Source organism: Galleria mellonella, unplaced genomic scaffold, assembly GCF_026898425.1.
Source record: "Galleria mellonella isolate WM207_F2 unplaced genomic scaffold, CSIRO_AGI_GalMel_v1 utg264, whole genome shotgun sequence".
NCBI classification, from domain to species: Eukaryota; Metazoa; Arthropoda; class Insecta; order Lepidoptera; family Pyralidae; genus Galleria; species Galleria mellonella.
Genome location: NW_026442060.1, coordinates 624,802 through 649,342, shown reverse-complemented (window position 1 = coordinate 649,342; position 24,541 = coordinate 624,802). Strand labels below are relative to the sequence as shown.

Below are 24,541 nucleotides of genomic sequence, written 5' to 3'. Positions count from 1 at the left end.
ATTGCACAAAATCAAATAAATAATTTATGTTTAAAATTTACATATAAAATTAATACAAATACGGTATTTTTTTAGAACGTAAGTAAAGTTTTAATTTAATTAAACTTTTATAACAAAAGATCAAACTTGTTAGTCTTAATCTGTTGAATCTATATTATCTGTTGTGTAATAAAAAAAAAAAAACAAAAATTTTGTCCATTGTTCATTCTTTTTCTTTGTGGGTATCCAATGGATATAATAATATTTTGCTCCAAATTAATTATTACAAGTTATTAAAATTGGTAAATATGATTACAATCCGTGTTTTTTTAGTTAATTTATTCAGTGTAGTGTATTGTCATATATGAAAGAAAAAGTTTGCTTTAGAAGACTATTGTCTTGTCATTACTTAGTTTTTCTGTCAACCGGTTGCAGTACTTACTGTGTGCGTGTTCATTATTTCCATAAATTAATCGATCTAATACAGATTTCGGTCTGAATATCGCAGTAAAAGTTTTGATAAACATGTCTTCTATAGTGGAATTTAAAGAATGTTTGTAACAAATATGTGATTTTAGACTAATATTTATAATCTTGTATTGTTATTTTGTGTACACCTAATTTAGGTATAGGTATTTATCGATTTTTTTGGATACATTATTATTATTTGCAGTGACCAATTACTTACGACAATGGATGTGGACGATTCTGCTGTGGACTTAAGTGTCAGGTGATTATTTTGCATGATTTAAATATTCACCTTGAATTAAGATTAATTTGAGTGAATCTATAATAAATTAATTACGTAATTGTATGTACCAGGTCGTTACCACCTGAATTGAGTGAACTCAGGGCACTGACAGCAAGTGGTCTAACAATAACACCAGCCCAACCTCCTCCTCATGTAAGTTCTTGTCGCATTATAGCAATTAATTATTTAATTAATTAGATATTAGTTAAATAATATGAATATATTATTACTATTGACATATATTTTTGTCTACTCAATTTTTGTTTTAAAAATGTCATGAAAAAAAAACTTTATATTATATATATCTCTTAACAATATATATATTCTATTTATTATCTATTTAAACCACCATTTAGCAAACATATTATTAAAGAAAATAATTCTAGCAATTAAAAAATAATAGGAAAATTATACTTATTTTACTTTTATATATTATCAATCTATATCTGACATCTGTATAATAGATATACTTCAAAATATTATGTTTATATCATGATTGTCAAGTTAATATGAATAAGAAATAGTTTCTTATCAATAGTAGTATTACAATATACAATAGAGGCATGTGAATTTTTGCTTTGCTTTAGAAAACTCATTATGTATAGTAAAATTTTGTATAGTTACTTAAATTTTTTTATTATAACATATCTAATAATCAATGTATGTAATTGAAAAGGTACTCTATTTAAGTAATATAAAATATATTTTTATTAAATTTTGTGCTATAATAATATATTGGAACTGCATGAAAAAATTTATTTAATTGAAAGCATTGGTATCTAAAACACAGATTAGTTTAGACACTAAAGAACTGGGCATAATGTTACATTTTATAAATACTGATATATTAAACTTTGAATTTACTGTAACCCATAATTGCATTTTTGTGCAAAAAATCTTTATAATTATTATAACTATTCTTATGCAAATACTGAATATGGAATTATATTTGTAGTATATATTATTTAATTCACAGTTATACTGAATATTACACACAAAGCTAAAATTTTCATAAGTTTGGTACCTATATGATTTCATTTTGAAGGTGAATACTTTTCTAAGCACAAATAAATAAATAATTAACTTTTTCTTCTTCTGGCACTCTGAAAAGATTGACCGAGTAAGTATATTCAAAATTCTGTTGTTTGTTTTTGCTTGACCTTCATATGCTTATTAATATTACAATCAAATTTATATTCATATAAGGAAAATATCATCCAAACTCTTTGGAGAGTCTTGATATTAGTTTATAGAAATATTAATCATCATTTTTTATATCACAATAATGGCAAACAAGCACAATTTGTAGTAGATTATTGTACCAAAGATAGACTGTACAAAAATATTTTTTTGGGGTACCTCTATCCCATGTTTCTGTTTAAACGGTTTATTATAGCAGTGAAATTAAAGCATAATGTCCATGGTGCTCTTAATGTCTAGTTGATGGTAACCTATGTGTACTATAAATCTTATCATTTCAAGGTGCAAAAAAAAGAAGACCATGTATTATGTTAGACATATACAGGTTATGTTATATATAGGTGAAATCGAAATAGCATTCTTTAAAGGGAATGTACTATCAGTGAAAGTAAACATTTTCACCAAGAAATATTGGTAGAAATATTGCAATTTTTTGCCTCTAACAATTCTTTGTGTTTGGCTGTTAAATTAGTATGAGAAAGCCCAAAAATGCTGTCATTTTATAACATGGGTATATTGTTAGTTATATGTGTGACTAACGAAAGTGATGTCACCCTTTGTTTGCCAGTTGTTACTACACTTTGTATATATGCTACATATTCAGTTTGTACTCTACATACTTGAACATCTAAATCAGGGCGCGAGTGGTCGTCGCGTGTTGCGGCCGCGCTCCGAACAGCGCAGTTATGCGGAGAGCCCCGACATCGTATTGTTGCCGGCTGCTCCCCCGCATCGCAAGCCCTCTATTCCCACACCAGCGCCTTTCACAGGTAAATTTGTCTTTATTCTGTCACTTGCTTTAGTTTGCGTCTTTGGGTGTTCATATGACAATCTACAAATAAAGTCCTTTTTGTGTAGTAAATTTTATTCAAGATCTAATTGGGGGAAGGGATTGTTAGTAATACAGACTAGTTCCATTGCTAGCAATATACTCGATCAGGTTGATCTGCATGTGGTCCCTGCTGTAAACCATCATGCTGAATTCCAGATATGTTCATCACAACGACCTAACTGACCTGCTTTTTCATTCTCATCTATCATCCCTTACTGGCGCCCCGCCATCGTAAACCGTTAGTGCAGGCAGGGTTATCATTCTATTATCATGCATTAAAAAAAAGGATATTGAAAAAAAATTTATAAGGTATCTGTCACACCTCTATTCCTCTTTTCTTTGATCATCTATTTCTCCCTTCTTTTATATCCATCCATATTTATCTTGTGAATTTTGAACAATAATCTTTATGAAAGACCTTCATTTCTCTGCATGACACACTTCACAATTGTTCTGTTGGTTACGTTAGTTTAATCTCACAATAAAGAAATCTCAAATCACATGAAATGCATAACATCCATATCTCTAAATATCAAAGTCTCACAAGATCTAAATCTCACAAAGTGATTTTTATTTTTCAAAATTTATATTAATATAAACTAATCAAGTATTTCCAATTAAAATACACATAAGTCAATCTGGTTATTCTTACATCAGAAGGTGAATGTCTAAAAATCTTAATAATTTTTAATAATAATATATCTAATAATGTTTAATTATTTAATGGACTACCAATAAATAATTACAGATTTTTTTTTAAGTTTTATTTAAATTGCTACATATGCTTTTATATTATAATTTTTTTTCACATTCTTTACTTGCAATCAATACGGAGAATTTGACTTCCTTTTTTTATGATACAAACTCGTTAGTGGCGTAAAACTAGTTATGATTAATTTAATTCTTATGTAATTGCTAATGAGATTCATTTATTAATTACTTGTAACATAACGTTTTAAACTATATATGTATTATATACATGTAAAATAAATATTAATAGTGGTAATGTAGGTTATCACTCATACATATGACCTCTATTATTATTTTTATCTATAAATCAAGTGACTGTCTCTCCTTATCTGAGTAAGCATGTTTCGTATGTTTACACTTTGGTATTTCGCGGTTAATAGATAACTCAATTATACTAATCTCTAAAGGAATTTCATTTTAAATTTATATCATTACATTCCTACCGAAATGTAGACTCGAGAGAGTTGTAAATAATTATATTTTTTTATTATTTCACTAATGTTCTAAATGTAGGCATTTCATGCAATTGTTTTATACAATTGTGTAAACTCTATTTACCCGTTTATTAAGGCTAAGATAGATAAAAATATTATTAAATAGCATTAAAAATTGTTTATATACATTTCTGTAATTGCCTGTTGCAACTAGTAAACAATCAGAATATCTTCTGACGCAAATCGACATACATTTAAAGCGAAGTAATCTCAAATTGACGTCAATTTTATGGTAGAAGCATGTGATATCGATTTGATAGCCACCTTGATGATGTAAATGATGTAAGGGCACAGACACTGGATTCGCCAGAGAATCCGATGTCAACAATCTATACCACTTCTTTCTTATGTCTCTTATGAGCTAACCCTCCTAGACAAGTGACTTAAAATTTAGCGGTAAATACGTTATCGCTACCGCATGCATGTGTGCATGAAAGAGACCGACGCTCGGCGTCTTATTCTTTCTCATGCGTTCAAATATGTCTAGAACAACTAGCATGAATATTGATAAGTATATAAGGTTAACCATTTTGTTTGGGATCTTATTTTTTTTTACAGATGTGAGCAGCAAACTGAACGCAAGCGCAGTGAACGTATCAATAACTCCCAGCTCAGTGCCGATCGCACCAGAGTCACCGCGCGATCCTCGAGACGAAGAAGACTCGGAAGATGACGAGAATGAACCACCGCTACCGCTTCTTGGGCATAAAGTGAGTCATTTGATTTTAAATGCTCATGAAACTCTGACCGCGTATAAATATTATGACTACATTTGCTCGACAAAAGTTGTCGAGCAAATGTAGTCATTACCATGCCTACATTTTTATCTAATACTAGCGATCCGTCTCGACTTCACACGGGTAGATAGATAGACTAGTTAGTATTTTGTATTAGTTTTTAATTGGCAAATATTTGAAACATTGGGTTACATTATTGTAACTTTCATACGGTCTGTAATTTTTTCGAAAATAGTATATTATAGCCTATGTTACTCGCTGATAATATAGCTTTCTGTAGGTAAAAGAATTTTTAAAATAGGTTAAGTAGTTTTTGAGTTTATCCATTATAAAAATACAAAAAAATCAAATCTTTTTTATTTATTATATTGGTATAGAAAAAACGTTACGCAGCTGTCTTGACCACGCTGTCACAGGTTTTTTTTAATGGGTGATAATGGAATGGAACCCCGCCTGCGCTATAGGTTTACACTGGCGGAGCCCAGTGAGGGATGATAGATGAGGATGAAACAGATCAATTAGACCATAGTGACAAATTCCTAAAGAATTAATCTAAATGGTTTCCAAGGGGAATCACGTGGAGGTCGATTTGATAGATTTTTTTAATGGGTGATAATGGAATGGTATCCCCGCCTGCGCTATTGGTATACACTGGTGGGTATACCAGTGGCCCTCAACAATAAATCAATCACGATGGTTTCCAGGGGGAACCGCGTGGAAGTCGACCCAGTAAGGTATATGCTAGTAATGGGTTTGCTAATCTCCATTACTAACAATTCCTTCTCCCCCCAACTTGATAGGGTATATTGCTAGCTATGGGGTTATTAAATCCCCAATACTAACAATTCCTTTCCCCCTGCTGTCGCAGATTATGATTGATCGTTTCTAATTAAGGATTGTTATTTTTTTTTCTTAATTTTGTAAAATATTATGTAATATTGTCGTGCAGGAGTTGTCAAGCGCTGAGATATGGGAGAGGGAGCGTCGCATGCGCGCGCTCCGCGAGAAGCTTCGCGCCGAAGAGACGCGTCTGGTGCTGCTGAGGAAGATCCGGCAGTCGCAGCAGGCCACTGGCTTGCCGCCGGCCAAGGTGACTTGTCTACTATTTGTATCGCTTCATTATCATATTTACGTATGAATATTTTACACTTATTTATGAAAACATTAAACCTCTTTTACCTATTGAACCTGTTTTAGTTATTGAAGTGTTTTGTCTCTTTCTTTTGCTCTAAATTCCCAATTTGAAAGAAAGTCGCAAAACAGTGTAATAGTTGAAAGAGGTTTACAGAAGGTTTTAGTTTTTTTTTTTTATGAATAAGGAGGTTAGTCTATTTTTAGTAGAATTTCATGAAAATATAAAGAAAGCATTAATAGAACTGATTATAAGACATTGTTGTTCAATAGTAGTGCAAATCAGAAATGGATTGATTATTTCGATTTGCTACTAACATGATAATTTTAATATAAACTAGTGGCCCGTCCCGGCGTCGCACGGGTGGACATTTTTAACATTTCCCTTCACTGCTCTGCTCCTATTGATCGTAGCGTGATGAAAAGTATACTTGCTATAACCTGCCCAGGAGTATGAAGAATAATTGTACCAAGTTTCGTTAAAATCCATCTAGTAGTTTTTGTTTCTACAACGAACATACAGACAGACAGACAAAAATTTTACTGATTGCATTTTTGGTATCAGTATCGATCACTAATCACCCCCTGATAGTTATTTTGGAAATATATTTCATATACAGAATTGACTTCTCTACAGATTTATTATAAGTATAGATTATTAGGGTTCCATACTTCTAAAGGAAAAAACGAAACCCTTACAGGATTATTGTCCGTCTGTCTGTCTATCGTTTTCTTAGGAACGCGTGGAAGTATCAAATTGAAATTAATATCATATACTACTCAGGTCTGCTATCTCTTAAAGCAGTAAAAAAAATCAAGCTTCTAACTTGATTATTTACTGCTTGATCGACGCAATCAAAAGATACGGCCGTTTATGTTCCATTTATATCGCATATTTTGACATGCGCAAAGGGAATCAAAACCTATAGGATACTCTCCGTTGACCAAGAATTATAAAATTTGGCAAGAAGCAATGTCATGTAGCACAAGTAAAGGGAAAAATTCGAAAACCGTAAATTTGTAGTTATTTTACAAGATTTTTTTTCAATTTGTTGATTTGTACGTAACCCTCGTTGCGCGAGTCCGACTTGCACTTGACCGCTTTATTTTTTGCATTTACATGCCACACAATCATCTACGTAGTAGCACAAGATACGCATACACTGTTGTAAACTCACTTTATAGACTACTTATATGATAGACATGTAAGCGTTAGTTTTGCTGCACCAACCCGCCAGATGTCTCTACAGCGGAAACTGAAATGACTGTGGGCAAGGAGAAAGTTATCTGCAGAAAACAGTGTCTGCTGTGCGAACACTTGGAAGGGATCAAACATATCACGTCACTATAAAAGAAATCATCCTTTTTTTTTTAATAGATGATAATGGAATGGTAACCAAACGGGGCACCAGTGAAGGATGATTGGTGAGGATGAAGCAAGTCAGTTAGCCCATCGTGACGAATTCAATAAGAATTGTTCGCGATGATTTCCAGGGGGAACCACGTGGAGGTCGACCTAATAGGGTATATTGCTAACAATAGGGCTCCCAATCTCCATTGCTAACAATCCCTTTCCCCCCAATCAACTTGTGTTATTAATAAGGACCGATAGGGTACCTCACCGACTATCGAGATACATCCTAGACCCCACGAACTCAGGTGTGTTGAGAGGGTCAATTGGAGGTGACTTAGGATCACTCCTTCTTCAAGTAGCTCCACGGAGCAACATGGATATAATAACACAGCTCTCCCTCCACTCAAACATTATAAGTAACAATTGCAAAAAGGGAAAATTTATATGTCGTGACAAGAAGACACGGGACCTGCATATGGGTCACCAATTTTATAATAACCAACTTTCAAATAATAAATTTTGTATTTAGTATAAGACTGTACTATTACATTACATTATATAATACTTTATGTATAATACACCGTGTGTGCCCCGGTATAGAATGGGCCACCCTTTCCTTTCCCATAAGTGTCGTAAGAGGCGACTAAGGGAGGGCGAGGGATAGGCAGCAGCGTCCCTCTTAAAACATCTCTAAAGCCTAACTGCGGTTGCCAACCCGCCTGCCAAGCATGACAACTGGTAAACCTCGCCTTATATCCCTATAAGAGGACAGTTAAAGGCTGATGAATTTTAAAATACTCTTTTAATATTTTATGCCTTACTAATGACATTTGTAAATTGATTGTAATGTTATTTTTTATTAATGTTATTTTTAATTGTTATTATTGGTTATTTTGTTGCTTCATATTTTTTTTTTTTGTTTTGTTATATTTTACGATATCTTCTTGTCACTTTTAAAAATATTCAACACAATGCAATATTGTAACGAATAAAATAAATTCAACATGATGATGAATGTGAGTTAAGAGTATGCAAGCAGTATAGGAGCCAATATTGCCTTTTGTACTTCGGATAAGCCTTTTGTACTTCGGATAAGACTGCATTCATTTCATTATCATCATAATATCAGACGTTGTCTTACTGAACATAGGCTTCCCCATTGAGAGCTTTTGTTAATAGTTGCCATGCTTGGCAGGTGGGTTGGCAACCATAGTTAGGCTTTTTTTTTTATACAACTTAGAATGGCAAACAAGCTGACGTTATGGACGAATGGGACAGAGGTACCCAAGCAATCGACTTTTGTACAAAATCTCCCTCTGGTTCTATTTGGTGATGTTTTAGAGAGGGACGCTGCTACCCATGTCTCGACCATTAAGTACCCTTAGTTTCTTTTTTTTTATACAACTTAGAATGACAAACAAGCTGACGGCCCACCTGATGGAAAGTGGTAACCGTTGCCTATAGACGTGAGCAGTACCATGGACATAACAGAGTATACTGTTTCGCCCATGATACTCTCCATGCGTTGTTATTTCTGAGGACTCATGTGTTAAATCTCTGTAAATTCACTGCCATATCTCACCCTTCAAACCGAAACACAGCCATGCAAACACAACTTATTCACCGTAGAAACACGAATGGGAAAGAGGTGCCCAAGTAAACGACTTATGTACAGTCTCCCTCTGATGAGGACTCGGCCAATCCACACCCAACAGGCTTGGGTACCACTGCTATTACTCCCAAATCCTAATCCCACCTTGATAAACTGATAGTGCAGCCGTGCTCATAAAGTGAGACATCCTACTTTACCCAACTTAAAATCAAATAGTATTGTGTTTACTTATTACGCGACTGTTCAAAAATGAGTGCAAAGTTTTTATGGTTCATTTATGAATCTAAATTTCTTGATTCTTAGGACTAAACAGATTTAAATGTATGGGCACAGTATAAGTATTAAAGTACAGTAAGAATACTCTACCGCCCACTGCGATCTGACCTCACCCCCACTCAAACACGTGTCAGCACCCAGTCTATTTTCCCGCGCTAATCACACGTGTATAGTACGCGTACACAATGTGTACGGACGTTACTTGTTTCTGTAATTGTGAAATACATAGATCGTGGCGATTCTGTGTGAAGCGTCAGGGGTATCGAATATGGAGGAATCGAATAGAACTATCCCGAGTGATACTAGCTGTAAATTTTTCATGCTATCTTGTTTTTTTTTTTTATTGGTGAAAATATACTTGTGTTGTAATCTTATTTGGAGACAATGTGGATGTTGTATAATAAGGTGGTATGGCCTGCAGGAGGCGTCGTCGGGCACGGCGCTGGCAGGCAGCGGCTGCGTGGTGCCGCCCGGCGTCACCGTTACGCCCGCCCCGCCGCCCGCCCACCAGCACACTAAGGTACGCGTACTGAATGTTTTACTGATCTAGGTGTTATTTTGCAGAAGTACATATCACTAGTTAGTCGATTAGAATTATTTTGTTTAATTTCGCTATTATTAGTATGTATGCGATTGCTAATATTTGAGGATTTTTTTTATGGATGATAATGAAATAGTAACCCCACCCGCTCTATCGGTATACACCGGCGGGGCACCAGTGAAGGATGGTAGATGAGAATGAAGCAGGTTAGTTAACCCATCGTTATGAATTCAACAAGAATTGTTGACGATAGTTTCCAGGGGGAACTACGTGGAGGTCGACCTGATAGGGCGTATTGCTAGCAATGGGGCTGTCAATAACATTTGAGGATTGATGATTGTTATTATTATTAGTAGTTAGAAGGGCAATGGGCTGGTCACATAGCTCGAAGAACCGACAACTGATAGGGAGGAAAGGTTCTTGAGTGGCGACCCCGTACGAGTAAACGTTGTGTAGGACGTCCTTCCACTAGATAGAGTGACTAACTCAAATGCGGTGCAGGGAGTCAATAGATGCAGGTGGCTTGGGACCGTTCCTTATGGCAGTCAATGGGGGAGACGAATGTTCAGCAGTAGACAGTAATGGGTGAGATGATGATTATTACTAGAAATTCTACGACTTTCCATCTAAGTCCTCAAGACTTAACTTTTCTTGAGTCGTCGCACATGCAAACGGTGCATCTTCAGGCAAATTAATAGATCCCTGTTCGGATCTTAGTGTCGACCTCTCGGTGCTCGAATTAAGAAATTCGTATAATTTCTACTAATAACAATAGTAGTTAATCCTCAAATGTTAGCACGCACACGCATACTAATAGTAGCGGAATTACACAAAATAATTTAAAAAGACTAATTACTGAATATTTATCTCTCTGTATATTTGTTCCGGCATAATTAAAAAACTATGGCAGTAAGGTGATTGCGGTTTTTCTGAAGGTCTTAAATTTTGGGGGGGAAAGGGATTGTTAGTAATGGAGACTGAGAATCCCATTGCTAGCAATATACTCAACCAGGTCGACCTCCTTGCGGTCTCTGGAAACTATCATGGTTAATTCCTGATGAATTCATCATGATGGGCTAACGAGCCTGTTTTCATTCTCATCGATCACCCTTCACTGGTGCCCCGCCAGCGTATCCCGTTAGCGCAGGCGGGGTTACCATATCATTTTCACCCATAAAAAAAAAAAAAACTTAAATTTTGGTGTATATACTATAATATAATTATTACATATCAAGATCTTGATACGCCATCTAGGGCGGTTGAAGTTGCGGGCTAAAGCTAGTTTTGATATAAAAACATTGGCTAGAAGGTATAAATGGTAAAATGTATATAAAATATAAATGAGGTGCCAACTGGCACACAATTCAATTAACAAATTGTAATCCGATAATCTCGTTTCGTAGAATATGAGCTTGCAGTGTTCCCATGCCGTCACTTTATTATGCACAGAGTTATTGTGATTTTATTTACTTCCCATTAAGATTATATTGCATAATTTGCAAATTGCATTACAAATAAAAAATGTCTATGGAGCAAATCTTTAATAATAAAAATCACATTTATTCTTTCTGTGTAAAATGCCACTAAGAGTAAAATCGCCGATGAACTGTTACACGAAATCTCAAAAACTATTTCCACCTATGTAACTTCAATGTGCCAAACAAATCCGCTATGAAAATATTTTTGAAAAAATAACAAGAACGAAAGATAACGGCCTCGCGTCGGTCTAGTCGCGACAATTTTTGCCTCACCGTTTGTAATACAAAACAGTAGGACTTATCTGAATCGACCGGAATGTACTAAGGAAATTATATATTTAAAAAATAAATTTCAATTAAAATATTTTTATTTAATGGAATGGTTCTATCGGTATACGGCTGGACACCAGTGAAAAATTATAGACGAGGATGATAGCAGATCAGTTAGCCCATCGTGACGTATTCAACATGAATTAACCACGATGGTTTCCAGAGGGAACCGCGCGAAGGTCAACCTGAATGAGGTCTAACAGCCACATTGCCGGGGGAAAGGGATTGTTAGTAATGGAGACTAAGGATCCCATTGCTAGCAATATACCCAACCAGGTTGACCTCCTCCCGGTTCCCTCTGGAAACTATCATGATTAATTCCAGATGAAATTATCATGATGGGCTAACGGGCCTGTTTTCATCCTCATCGATCATCCTTCACTGGTGCTCCGCCAGCGTATCCCGTTAGCGCAGACGGGGTTACCATTCCAATTTCATCCAATAAAAAAAAGAAAAACAAAAACCAGCCACATTGTCTGGTATTGTTAGCCCCTGATGTGTTCCTGAAGGACTCGCTAAAAATCTGGTATATAATATGTTTTACGCCATCTAGAAGTATATTTATTACTTCTGAAGTCCAAGCGCATGAAGTGGCGGGCAATTAGTTAATATATTACAAACACGTATATATGCGTGAATTTACCGGGTACAGAGGAATATCATCTGAGTCCTCAGGAATGGCAACGCATGGGGAGGTATCCTGGGCGAAACAGTATGTGTGTGTACTGTTATGTCCATGGTACTGCTCATGTCTATAGGCAACGGTTACCATTTTTCATCAGGTGGACCGTCAGCTTGTTTGCCGTTCTAAGTTGTATAAAAAAAGCACGTATATACAAATATTTAGTGTAGTAGCATATAAAATTAAAATGTTGAAATGAATATTCAATTCATATTAGAATTAGCGGTGTAAGCGTAAAACAATCCGAGTTCCGGCGGCAGTCCCGCGACGCGCTCCGAGCTTGTAACTCGGCAGATTTTCTTTCAAGTTCAACACCAGATGCAAAGGTGTGGAGACCTTGGATGTATGAGGTTAAGGAACTGATGATTTGAATATACGAATTGTGATAAAAAGTTATAAATGTTTGTTTTATCTGTGCGTCTTATGATACTTATGTTTGGAGCTCACTCGATGAATTTTCAAAGTACTTTCTCATTGTAAAAATAGAGATTTAGTTAAGAAATAACTTTGCCATATTTCTATTTACTTTAAGCGACATCAAAACAATTCAGTTGTTATTAAATTTGGAATTTTTAAATTTATATTACAAAATATTTACTTTTTTTTTAATAAATAACATTTAATACAGATGTAGAAGGCAAGCTTCATATCAATTGTAAAAAAAAAAATTGGGCCAAGACATTGCTAAGTTTTTACAATATGTAAAAAATTGTTAAACAAAATCCATCGGCCATATTGTTGGATGCACACGACAGCAATTTCGATCGTCAGCTATTTTGTCGTTGCTAATTTTCTCGTTGATTCACCAGTTTGAAGTCGCTACCAGTCGCCGGCGATTTATATCGCTACTAGTGTTCACGACCGCACGTTGATTTGATAGTTGTCATCGATCAATGTTATTGTCGTATGTGTTGTAATGACGTGTACATGGTGTGTGCAGCGTACGAGCAACGCGAGCGGCGCGGTCAACAGCGCGGCGAGCGGCTCCTCGCGCCGCTCGTCGAGCCTGCCCGGCGGCGCCACGCTCACGCCCGGGCCCTACCGCTCACAGGTAAATCACTAACCACCCTTTTAAAAAAGTGCTCCAGATATCAATAAAACTCTTTTTTTTTTTCTAAAATATGGTTGGATAAAAGACAAAACATTTTGACATCTTTTTATACTAACTTGACAGCTGTATGGAGCATGTTAATATAAGAACCTCTTTTTTTTTTATTGTTTTTAGGGGAAATTGTTCAGTTTCACTCACAGTAGTCTATAAAATCTTTAAAAATACTACATGATTTTGGTCTCGGCTTTGTATAAATAACTTATATATTTGTTGTTATGTGCAGTCGTCAAGCAGCGGCGGCGCTAGCATCACACCCTCTGTGACCATCACTCCAGCACCGCCTCCAGCTTCACAACATGTCTCCAAGGTAACATACCTGCATACACATTTATACTATTGCTTTTTTTTTAATATACTTCGAGATTAAAGAATAAGTTTCTTTTTTACAAAATTAGCTATAATATAAACACAATCTGCTACTGTAGGTTTCTCTCATACACTTTCACAAATAAAAAAATCATCAAAATCAGTTGACCGAATTGGCGAGAACAACTCTTATACTACATTAAATAAATAAAATAAAAATATTTATTCAAGTAAACATAATTGTAAGCATTTTTAATAGACATTTTTTACGAATTTACTGCTCAGATCGGAATGCAATTTCAGCTGAGAAAAAGAGGCAAGAAACTCAGCTAGTGAGAAAGACTCTGTTTTCCGCGCTTAGCCTCTCATTTGGGCCGTTGTGCGTGTAAGAAACTCAGCTATTGCTGTATGAAGTTATTAAAAAAATAATTGTTAAAATTTGATCTGACATCGCTTTTTGGGAGATTTATTCACCGCATTTTAGTGTTATAGAGTCTATATTATATGGTATAAAATATATAGTTTAAAATCTTGTATATTACAAGCCTGCTCAGGATAATTCGTCTGTCACGAGTAGTACTAGCGATGCCGTGAGTATAGAAATGTGATTTCTTTTTGTTATTCAACACCTAATGTACATTACAATATGATTCTCGTATTTCATATCATATTGCCTCGTTTATGATGGCCTTATTTATTTAAAAGGAACTCGTTTGACATTGGTTTTTCTGAAAGCACTCAGATTTATAACATCATTACCGCTCTGTCGAGATTTTTCCAAGAGAACACAGCGTGGGGTTTTTCGAAAAAGGGGTAAAGAGGTTTCTTCAGGGTCGGCAACACGCGTAATTGTATTGTAGATGTTCATAGACTACGGTAACCACTTACCATCAAGTGGGCTGTATGCTTGTTTGTCGCCTCATTGAGATAAATTTTAAGGCCAGAAATAAGCAATAGTAGATTAATACTTCTCATATTTGTTCACCAATAAAAAAATCCCGTGTCACAATGTTCACGCTAATCTCCGAAATCGCATAACCGATTTTAATGAAATTTGTAAATGTGTATTGTTTGCCTCTACTTGAGGTCTAGAATTTTATATCCTGGTTTTAAAAAAAAAAGATCCGCTATTATTATCCGTGGTCAATTAATTAAAACTGTAATGTATAAAGGTTCAATAATAAAATAATACATACATACATTTATCCAAATACAATTTATAATTTATAAATTGTATATCGTCATTGTCGTAGAATACTGACGGATCTTTTATATATTTATATAATATTTGTCAGATCCGTCAGTATTCTACGACTATGACGATATATCTGTTGTGAGTAAATCTGTTTTTTTTTTGTCGTTCATTATATTCTGTAGTAGCAAGACGTGTTATATTTTTCTTTAATATAAGTATAAGTACTATAATAGTACAAGTACATACATTGTAAAATAATATTTTTCATGTAAGTTAATCAACTTGATCAAATGTTTCTATGAAATTACCAATAGTCTAGTGGTTTGCAAAAGTGTTTAATTTCTATGAATAAACGGGATAAGTTATAGGAAACAGTGAGTTTATGTTCGCAAGTGATGTCGCGACAATTGTCACTTTTTATTAAATTGTCTGTCAATTTGTTTTCAACTTCAGGAAAGAGGTTCTCAATTCGGTTATTTCTTTTTTATATTTGTTACCTAAGAATACTGTCAGTAGTGAACCGATTTCGAAATTTCCTTTTTTATTCTTATATTAAAATAAAATAGTTTTCATACCAATTTGCAGAACACCTTAATTGAATTTGTAAGACTGTTAAGTTTTAAGTGCTCATAATATTCTTTTATATATGTATGGGAAAATATGACGGTGTGTGTGCAGGCAAGCTCTCGCAGCTCGGAGGAGGCGCAGACGCCGGCACAGCGGCAAGCGGCTGCCAAGCTGGCGCTACGCAAGCAGCTCGAGAAGACGCTCCTGCAGGTACGCTTTTTTCCATTAATTATTTATTTATTACATTACATCTATTGGATGAGCTCTCCAGTCTTCCAATACGCTCACCCAGGAAATCATCAGTACAATAACATATATAAATATTAATTTTCCTGTACCGAATAAAGATACTAAAATCTATATGGATGATTTATCTATATGAGCCGCGTACTTTCTGTGGGAAAAGTTACTAGGCATCTCCGATGAGTGACTGCCTTACCCGTTACAGACCTGGTGTGAAAATATAGCTTGATTTAATTCAGTTCTTGGTAAAGCAGATAACCGAATGCCAGAAACTTCTAATCTCATACATATTTGCATTATCTATTTTTATTACATCTCATGCATGCTCGTCGTTTCTGGAAACTAACCATGTAATTATATTAGATCCCGCCCCCGAAACCACCGCCACCTGAGATGAACTTCATCCCATCGCCGAGCAACACGGACTTCGTGTACCTCGTGGGCCTTGAGCATGTCGTCGATTACATTACCAATGAGGACCGGTCAGTATATGCTTACATATATATTAAATTAAGTATAAGGATCGTGGAAATTTACGTGGACACTAAAGAGTTTGGTCCTTCGAGCCGGATCCATATTTACAACTTTATTTTGTGTGGAAGTTTGCTTCAACTGATTTTGATCAGTAAATAGTTGAAACTTTATTGTTTATTACAATTGGAAAATGCAACTAAGAATGCCTTTGGCAATAATTAATTTTATAGATATCACAGGATACACATACTCGCGTGAAACCCTTATATGTTATCATTCTAGAGGATGTAGGTATTACGCTTTTTGTGTATGATTTTCAATTAATAATCTCGACCTACATCATTAATTTTAGGGTTTTGTGCGGTGCCCGAAATTGCAGTCGCAATCGTGTTATTACTCTTTGCCGGTACTCTGTTTTGTTCATACTTGAAGCTTTTAAAACCATGTTTTACATAATTTTTGTTTTAAAATTTAAAATATGTATGGCTGTATTACTTGCTCTTTAAACTGCTCTTGCTATAAAAATATTACAACGGTTATTGTGGTGTGGTCCAATGCACAGCATGCCGCGGTCGACTGTGCCGGCGGTGTGTGCGCAGTGCGGATGCGATTTCACCCCCGTGTGGCGGTGGGAGCGCGCGGCACCGCACGCCCGCCGTCCGGACGCAACATTTGCACCCGCTCCCGCGCCCGCTTCCGCTAGCGCTTCTGCTGCACGTCGCCTCTGCGAGCTGTGCGTCTCTGGGAACGTCAAGCGCGCGCTCAAGGTCAGTATATGTACTCGCTTCTGACGTTGCGTGTTACTGAGTTGGAACTATATTAAAAAATCACATTTGAGGTTGTCGCTGCATTTAGTGAGAGGTTATAAATTTAAATTTCTTTTATTTTTTTCTGTTTAAGTGACTTTTATTGTCTATCTATATATTAATACGTGAAAAACCTTGTACTCCTTTTTAAGAAAATTGCACGGATGGAGACGTATGAAATTTTGTACACTTATAGTTTTTTTATAGAGAAAAAGTACATAATGCTAGTATTTTTTGAAATTATGCATAAAAATACATTAAATTAATAAAAAAAAAAATACACACACTACCATGTATTTAATACACACATGCATATATACATACTCTTGTTTATTATTAAAGTTTGTGGTCAAATTGAGGATAGATTAATATCGTTTGTCTGTAATGTTACTTAATTTCAAACAACCATAATACATTCATTCATAACAATATAATTATGGTCGAATTTCGGTCACTGAGTGACCACTAATATTAATGATAATACAAACCGACACAGTGATAGAAAAAACGCAAAACGTGAGTTTTTTTTTTCAGTAATAATTTCCCTCTATTAAATCTAGAATCTCGGGTGATAAATAAAATATGATTGAACGTATTGGCGCACAGGCGGAGCACACGGCGCGGCTGAAGACGGCGTTCGTGCGCGCGCTGCAGCAGGAGCAGGAGATAGAGCGGCGGCTCGCGGCGCCCGGCTCGCCGCCGCCCGCGCCGCGCACGCCGCCCGCGCACGCCGCCGCGCACCCCGCCGCGCACCCCGCCGCGCACCCCGCCGCGCACGCGCCCGCGCACGCGCCCGCGCACGCGCCCGCCGCCGCGCCGCCGCCCGCGCACTCGCACCGCATACAGGTAGGTAGAGAACACTTATCCAGTAATGAAACCCTTCAATGCTTCACATCGAAGCACTTGCACAGTATATGAGATGATAATTAACGATGGCCGAGGATGAAAGCAGGTTAGTAGGCCCGTCGGGAAGGATTAATCAGGAATTAACCATGTTGGAGATCAACTTAAGTCGATATGGCTATATTGCTAGTAATGGGACAGTAGTCTAGTAGTGGGATAGTAGTCCATGTTACTAACAACCCCGTACAAAAACTGTGCCCGTTTTTTTAGTCTCCACCGTGCTTGTTGTCTTCTACGATATCGTACCACATACAGATATACGCCATCACGTTTTATAATTCTTTTCTAGAACTGTATTCTCGTCGCGTTAGCTGTCCTATCGTATACAGATGTGTGCCATCTCATCGTCGCGCTCATCAACATTAGTGTCGACGCCCACGCACTTACTACGTAACACGTCTACAACACTGAATCCGCGCCGCGCTTGTTGCTTGCACCATCCGTTCATTCTAATACAGATGTCTATTACTTAACTTCATATTTTCGTTAATATATTTGCAATTATACTTATGTGAAATTTGTATATAATGTGATTTTTATATAATATGATGATTAGTTATCGACAGTCAAAAATCGATGACGAAATGATCAACACATTTTTTGTACAGTGTTGATACTAGTAATTATATGAAATAATATGTATTATAATTATGTCGCGGATCATCTCCGCTAAAATATAGACTTTTTGTGATATTAGCTTAATTACAATATAACTACGGAATGAGTATATATAAAAGTAAAAGATAGATCGCCACTAGCAAAAGTACAAGAAACTACTTGACTATATATATATATAGTATTTCACCTACAATGATAGTATTCTTTTTTCAAAATTTTTGAATATTTAATAATACTTATTGACTATATATATAATATATTGAACTATATATTTATAACACATGTGGGCCGTCACGGGCTATCACCCACACTAGACACAGTATAATTGGTACTTTTTTATTCATATCTATAAGCGACTACTTTTTATCAAATGGGCCCACAGCTCCTTTGCCTTTCTGAGTTGCATAAAAAGAAAAATTCTTTTTTCAAATTATTCCAATATTCGAATTATAAAAAGAAGTTAATAAATTGTTTATCCGCCGCGTGCAGATGTCAGTGTCGCGCGGCGGCAGCGGGCGCGCGGCGGCGCCGTCCCCCGCGCCGCCCGCGCACCCCGCGCCCGCGCCGCCCGCCGCCAAGCCCACCGCGCCGCCGCCCAGGTATGCACTCGTATGCTTTTAGCAGACTATTCGCTTAGAGCAGTACCATGGACATAACAGAGTATACTGTTTCGCACATGACACTCCCCATGCGTTGCCATTCCTGAGGACTCGGGTGTTATTCCTCTGTACCCAGTAAATTCACGCCATATCCCACCCTTCAATTCGAAACACAGCCATGCAAACACAACTGCTTCACGGTAGAAACACGAATGCGACAGAGGTACCCAAGCAATCGACTTTTGTACTAAGTCTCCCTCTGTCTCCCTGACCTCCCGATGTCAGGTTTCATAATCGACGGAAACCGACTTCTATTTTATTAAAAGAGACAGCAACCGAAAAATTCGATCAGACAGTAAAACATGTGCATAAGTGGCAAAAATGTCGTATATAAATAAATGATACTGAAGAAAAAAATTTCTGTATTTCTATCAGTAAAATTAAAGTTTTAATTTGATATTACAACGAAATAATTATTCTAAGAATCTGTGTAAACTAAATTTTTAGTAGGATTGTGTCAGAATTAATTTTGGATGTTTCATAGTTTATTGCTTTTAATAAACTATTAAATTAAAAGTTTAATTTAAGAGATTGAATGAATTGCCGTATAGTCCGGACATAGGATGGGTTACCCCTTCCTTTCCTGTGGGTGTCGTAAGAGGCGACTAAGAGAACTTAATGGTCGAGGGATAGGCAGTGTCTCTCTTAAAACATCGCCAAAACCTAACTGCTACCAAATCTCCTATTAAGTATGGCAACTACTGGCAAAACTACCTTTATGGGGAGACCTATGTCAACAGTGAAAGGCTGATATGATATCAGAATTGACCCCATTAACTACTATATAATTTATTTTTTAATGCAAGTGCAAAATAACTCCATTGTATGCAATCAAAATGTATGTTCGTCAGGTCGTCATCGTCAGAGCTACGTGGCCATCATGCGGACCGCTCCCGTGACTCCGAGGTGCCCGCCAAGAAAGGTAAAGGTAAACCAGGGTGTATCGAACTATTATCACTATTGCTTCATAGATTACAACAGGAATGCCCGATGTTTATTTATTTAATCGTGTATAAAATGCTGATTTAAAAATAAATTTGATACAAAGAACTATAAAACATACTCATTATTAACCTTTTAACTGCTACAGTTGTTTTTTTTTTATGCTACTTAAAATGGCAAACAAGCTGACGGCCCACCTGATGTAAAGTGGTAACCGTTACTACAGCATGGGGTTCTTCAAAAGGGGGGTACAAGGGTTTCTTCAGGGTCGGCAGCGCACGCGTAATACCTCTGGTATTGCAGGTGTTCATAGGCTATGGTAATAACCACTTACCATCAGGTGGGCCGTATGCTTGTTTGCCACCTCCAGTGGTATATAAAAAAATTTACATGAATTTATTTGACAATAGTTTTTAAAATTACTCGTCTTTATAAATTGAGAATATTAAAAAAAAATTCCAGTTAAATATGAACTGCAATTTCCCATGAGATAAGCTGTCAGTTTATCACTCTGAGTCGGGTATATAACTGTGTTTGGTATATAACTAATAATTTTTTGTATAATATAGAGTATTATCCGCTTTTTATGTATGTTGAAGGGTCTTCCTCGAGTGGAACCAGCCAGGGTAGCAGCAGCAGCAAGCACCAGGTACTGAGCTCATTTTTATTAAGAAAAAATTTAAAAGAACTATTTAGTATTTAATATTATGTAGATAAGTCTAATTAAATTCATTTATATTAGTCTTGCAAAGTCTGTATTATCTCCACTTTTAAAAAGTTCACTTAAGATTACTTAAGTAAATCACACTTATTAATTTATTTACACAACATTTACATTTTACAATTCATTTATACAAGTATTTCTAAATGGTTATTGGTAACAAGTTTTTAATATATGTAGTATATTTATTTTACTAGTTTTAAAAATTTTGTTTACCACTTTTTTTTTATTATTAAATGTAAAGTATTTGCTTGCCTACATCTTTTAAGGCAATTAAACAGGTGCCAAAATTATACCACGTGGCTTTTGTAATAATTTTAAACTGTTTAATGCAAATAAACTCATTTCATTTCATAAAAAAATTAATGTAATTGAATGTGGTTCCAGCAAATGGCGGCCGCGGCAGCCGCGCAAATGGCGTTCGAGCAGCACAGCGCGGCTGCAATGCAGGCATTACAACATCAACTACTTAGAAGTGAGTATTGCTTCATACTTAAACTAGTCTGGATAATGTTGGTTTGCCTCACCGCATACAACTGCATCTGGTAGCATACAAGACACATTTATAAAATTTCATTAGAATCGAATCATTAGATTTTGGAGATTAACGTGACCGAATTTCGTGACACGGTATATTAGGATGTATAATTTTCGCAGAAACTATAACCTATTTTCTGTCTTTTGATTTCTATTGCAATTTGGTTTTTAGATGATGGAACAAAATACCATAATAATTTTTGTTTCCCAAAAAAAAAAAAAAAACTATAATTCCAATGTAGCCAATCGGCGATCTTGTCGATATCTCTTAATTTCATTTTTTGACCACTTTGTTCAATATAATATTATTAGCAGACGTATTAAAGTGTATATGTTATCCGTAGGTCTTGGCGGTGGCGGCGGCGCAGGTGGTATGTCGTCGGCGGCGACGGCGGCGGCCATGATGCAGTTCTCGCCGCTGCTCTACACTTACCAGCTAGCCATGGCGCAGGCCTCCGCGCTAGGTAAGCGCTGTACGTATTCACCGTCACTTGCCCTATTACGCACCGCACCACCACCATTACCGTCACCCCATTACACCGACAAGAGTATCGAGAACAAAATTATAGGATATTAGGATTAGAAGATAGGATGGGATTTTTTCAAGATTTACCAATGAATTAATTTATTAAAATTTTCAAATGACTTTTTAAAAGTGCTTGTAAACAAGTCTATTTAAACAATTAAATAAATCAACATTTAACTAAAAAGTAAGATTGAAATCAGTCTGTCATATATCCTGTATAAATCTACTTCTTGCCTGCAAAGTGTGACAACTACTAGCAAAACATTTCAATAGGGGGAGGTTCAGCAGTGAAGAGTTAATGGCTGGTATGATGATGATGACGATGATGATGATGATGATGATACATCTACTTATTTCAATATACTTTTACATTGGCGATCGATAGTATCACACTCAACTTCCGTCATACATTCAACTTTCGTTGGTGTTACTCATTATTTATACAGTCATATGCAATCCTGTTAATATTAATAGTTTATATAGTGAACATCAATGGCGTATATTATACTATAGTAAATAGAAAAACTGGCGACAATACAAAAAAAAAAAAAATTAATCGATCATTAAATGTTTGATGTGGAAAAGTGCAACCAGCATAAACATCATCTGTACATTATAATCAAATAAAATAATATATAAAATTTATACAACTTAGAATGGCAAACAAGCTGACAGCCCACCTGATGGAAAGTGGTAACCGTCGCCTATAAACATGAGCAGTACCATGGACATAACAGAGTATACTGTTTCGCCCATGATACCTCCCATGCGTTGCCATTCCTGAGGACTCAGGTGTTATTCCTCTGTAACCTTATTACCTGTGTACCTAATTTGTTTGCTGCCCGTTTTATCACAGTATTTTAAATATTGCACTTGACTGTACTTCTATCACTGTTTGTTAGTTAAATATCATTGAATCATATGCATGCAAATTATTTATTTTTATGAATTATTATAGAAAACGTTTACTATTGTATTTGTCACGAACAGAAAGAAATTCGTGTATAGGTCAATGTACATGTAAATTGTTTTTGTCTAGAACCATATACTAAATTTTTTTTTTTTATTCGCCATTGAGTAACTTACACTTCCTGTAAAGGTTGGTAAAGAATGTCTTAGGTCTTCATTTTGTACCACATTTTATTGGTTAATAAAGTTTAAATAAATAAATCTTCTTAATTTTACATGTACATTTATCCATGAATTTACACGCGTAAATCGATATAAATACGTAGTATCCTATGTTTTAAATTAGGATATAACCTACCTGTGTCCTAAATTTTATTAAATTCATTTCCGTTTAACAGTTTAAAGTTTAATTGTGTATCAAACAAAAAAATTGTGTAAATTTCTGGTTATGAAATATATCATTATAAATTGTAAGAGAGGAGTGTGGAACACTAGAACTGGTTCTACGTTGTGTTCGTAGCGGGCAAGGGCGGCAGTAGTGGCAACAATGCGGCCATGGCGGCCGAGATGCAGCGCATGGCTGAGGCGCACCGCCAGTACCTGCTCGACATGATCCCCGGCCAGCACTCGCGCAATCCCTGGCCGCAGAAGTGAGCACGCATCATCGCCAGGTACTGTTCCATGTATATATATACACATACGTACATACTAGTATTGGCCGTGTGGTCCCGGCATACAATAGGCCACTCCTTTCCCATGAGTGTCCTAAAAACCGACTAAGGGAGGACGAGAAATGGGCAGCAGCGTCCTTCTTAAAACATTTCTAAAACTGACTGCGGTTGCCAATCCGCCTGCCAGGCGTGGCAACTACTGGCAAAACCCCTCAAGGAGGAGCCTTATGTTCAGCAGTAAAGGCTGATACGACGTACTAGTATAGTCTGTTTTATTAAAACTTAAATGAATTTGCCTGGACCATAGACAGTTTTATGTTCAATCTTTATATTTTATTTATTCTACTCAGTAAAAGAAATAAGTAAAAATATTTTCCAGATGGTATGTATCTTTTATACTCCTTTTTTCCCTGTAAGCAACTTTTCTCAATTAGATTTTTTTATTGAAATTGGTTCAAATGAGTTGCTTATATAGAGCGTTCCACTGTATTTCATAGTTACCTACAATGTTGGTAATATTTTGGATTAAAGTTAATATAGTATGAGAATAAAGTTTTGGTTTGTAAATCAAAATTTTATTAAAAAGAGCATCAGTGGTAAAAAAAATTGACTTATCATAAATGATTTGTTTTGTTTCAGATGCGAGCGCATAGCAGTATAATGCATTTCGGAAGAGGATAATAAATATAATAGTAATAATTATTCTAAGCTAGGTAGACAATAGCCTGTAAGATGATTTTCGAACATTTTTAACAATAGATCGGATTATGCACCATCTTAAACGAATACGTAATACGTAAATCATATAAAAAGTAAGTTTTATAGTAATATAAGTTAAAGTGTGTGCGTAATATTAAGGATAATTTGATTTTATATGACAGTTTTAAATAATATTAAATAACATTATAAATTAATTGTTTTATTGTCGCCGTGTGGTTCCGGCATAGAATGGGCCACCCCTTCCTTTCCAGTGGCTGACGTATTAAGCAAATAAGGGAACCTAATGGTTGAGGGGAATAGGCAGCATCTCTTTTAAAACATCACCAAACCCTAACTGCGGTTACCAACCCGCCTGATAAACGTGGCAGCTACTGGCAAAACCAATAAACCCCCCCTTATGGGGAGGCCAATGTTCAACAGTAGACAGTTAACGGCTGATATGATGGTGATGGTTTATGTTACTGACGATCGAGGTGGATCGCCAGT

The 24,541-nt window shown here is 35.9% G+C and overlaps 1 protein-coding gene across 6 annotated transcripts; it reads left to right on the top strand.

The window, feature by feature from the left end:
- Positions 1-175: 175 nt before the first annotated feature.
- LOC113509340 (transcriptional repressor p66-alpha-like) lies at positions 176-24,245 on the top strand. 6 transcript variants are annotated; one of them, XM_052895090.1, is made up of 21 exons: positions 176-281; positions 653-709; positions 802-883; positions 2,568-2,700; positions 4,565-4,716; positions 5,693-5,833; positions 9,538-9,636; positions 13,088-13,198; positions 13,482-13,565; positions 14,110-14,154; positions 15,438-15,536; positions 15,933-16,051; positions 16,606-16,810; positions 17,456-17,695; positions 18,860-18,969; positions 19,881-19,951; positions 20,571-20,620; positions 21,080-21,167; positions 21,574-21,702; positions 23,185-23,335; positions 23,975-24,245. In XM_052895090.1, the coding sequence occupies exons 2-20, from the start codon at positions 672-674 to the stop codon at positions 23,316-23,318; spliced, it is 2,130 nt and encodes a 709-aa protein (XP_052751050.1). In that variant the 5' UTR covers positions 176-281; positions 653-671; the 3' UTR covers positions 23,319-23,335; positions 23,975-24,245. The 6 variants fall into 6 exon arrangements, with proteins under 6 accessions (XP_052751050.1, XP_052751051.1, XP_052751047.1 ...); XM_052895091.1 differs by having other exon boundaries at positions 19,881-19,957; positions 21,574-21,693; XM_052895087.1 differs by having other exon boundaries at positions 19,881-19,957.
- The last annotated feature ends 296 nt before the right edge of the window (positions 24,246-24,541 follow it).

Bases quoted from the DNA above. Each gene is read 5' to 3' on its own strand.
- LOC113509340 (XM_052895087.1), top strand. From the start codon at position 672: ATGGATGTGGACGATTCTGCTGTGGACTTAAGTGTCAG. The intron at 16,811-17,455 runs GTCAGTATATGT...ATTGGCGCACAG, and splicing joins ACGTCAAGCGCGCGCTCAAG to GCGGAGCACACGGCGCGGCT. The intron at 18,970-19,880 runs GTATGCACTCGT...TATGTTCGTCAG, and splicing joins CCCACCGCGCCGCCGCCCAG to GTCGTCATCGTCAGAGCTAC.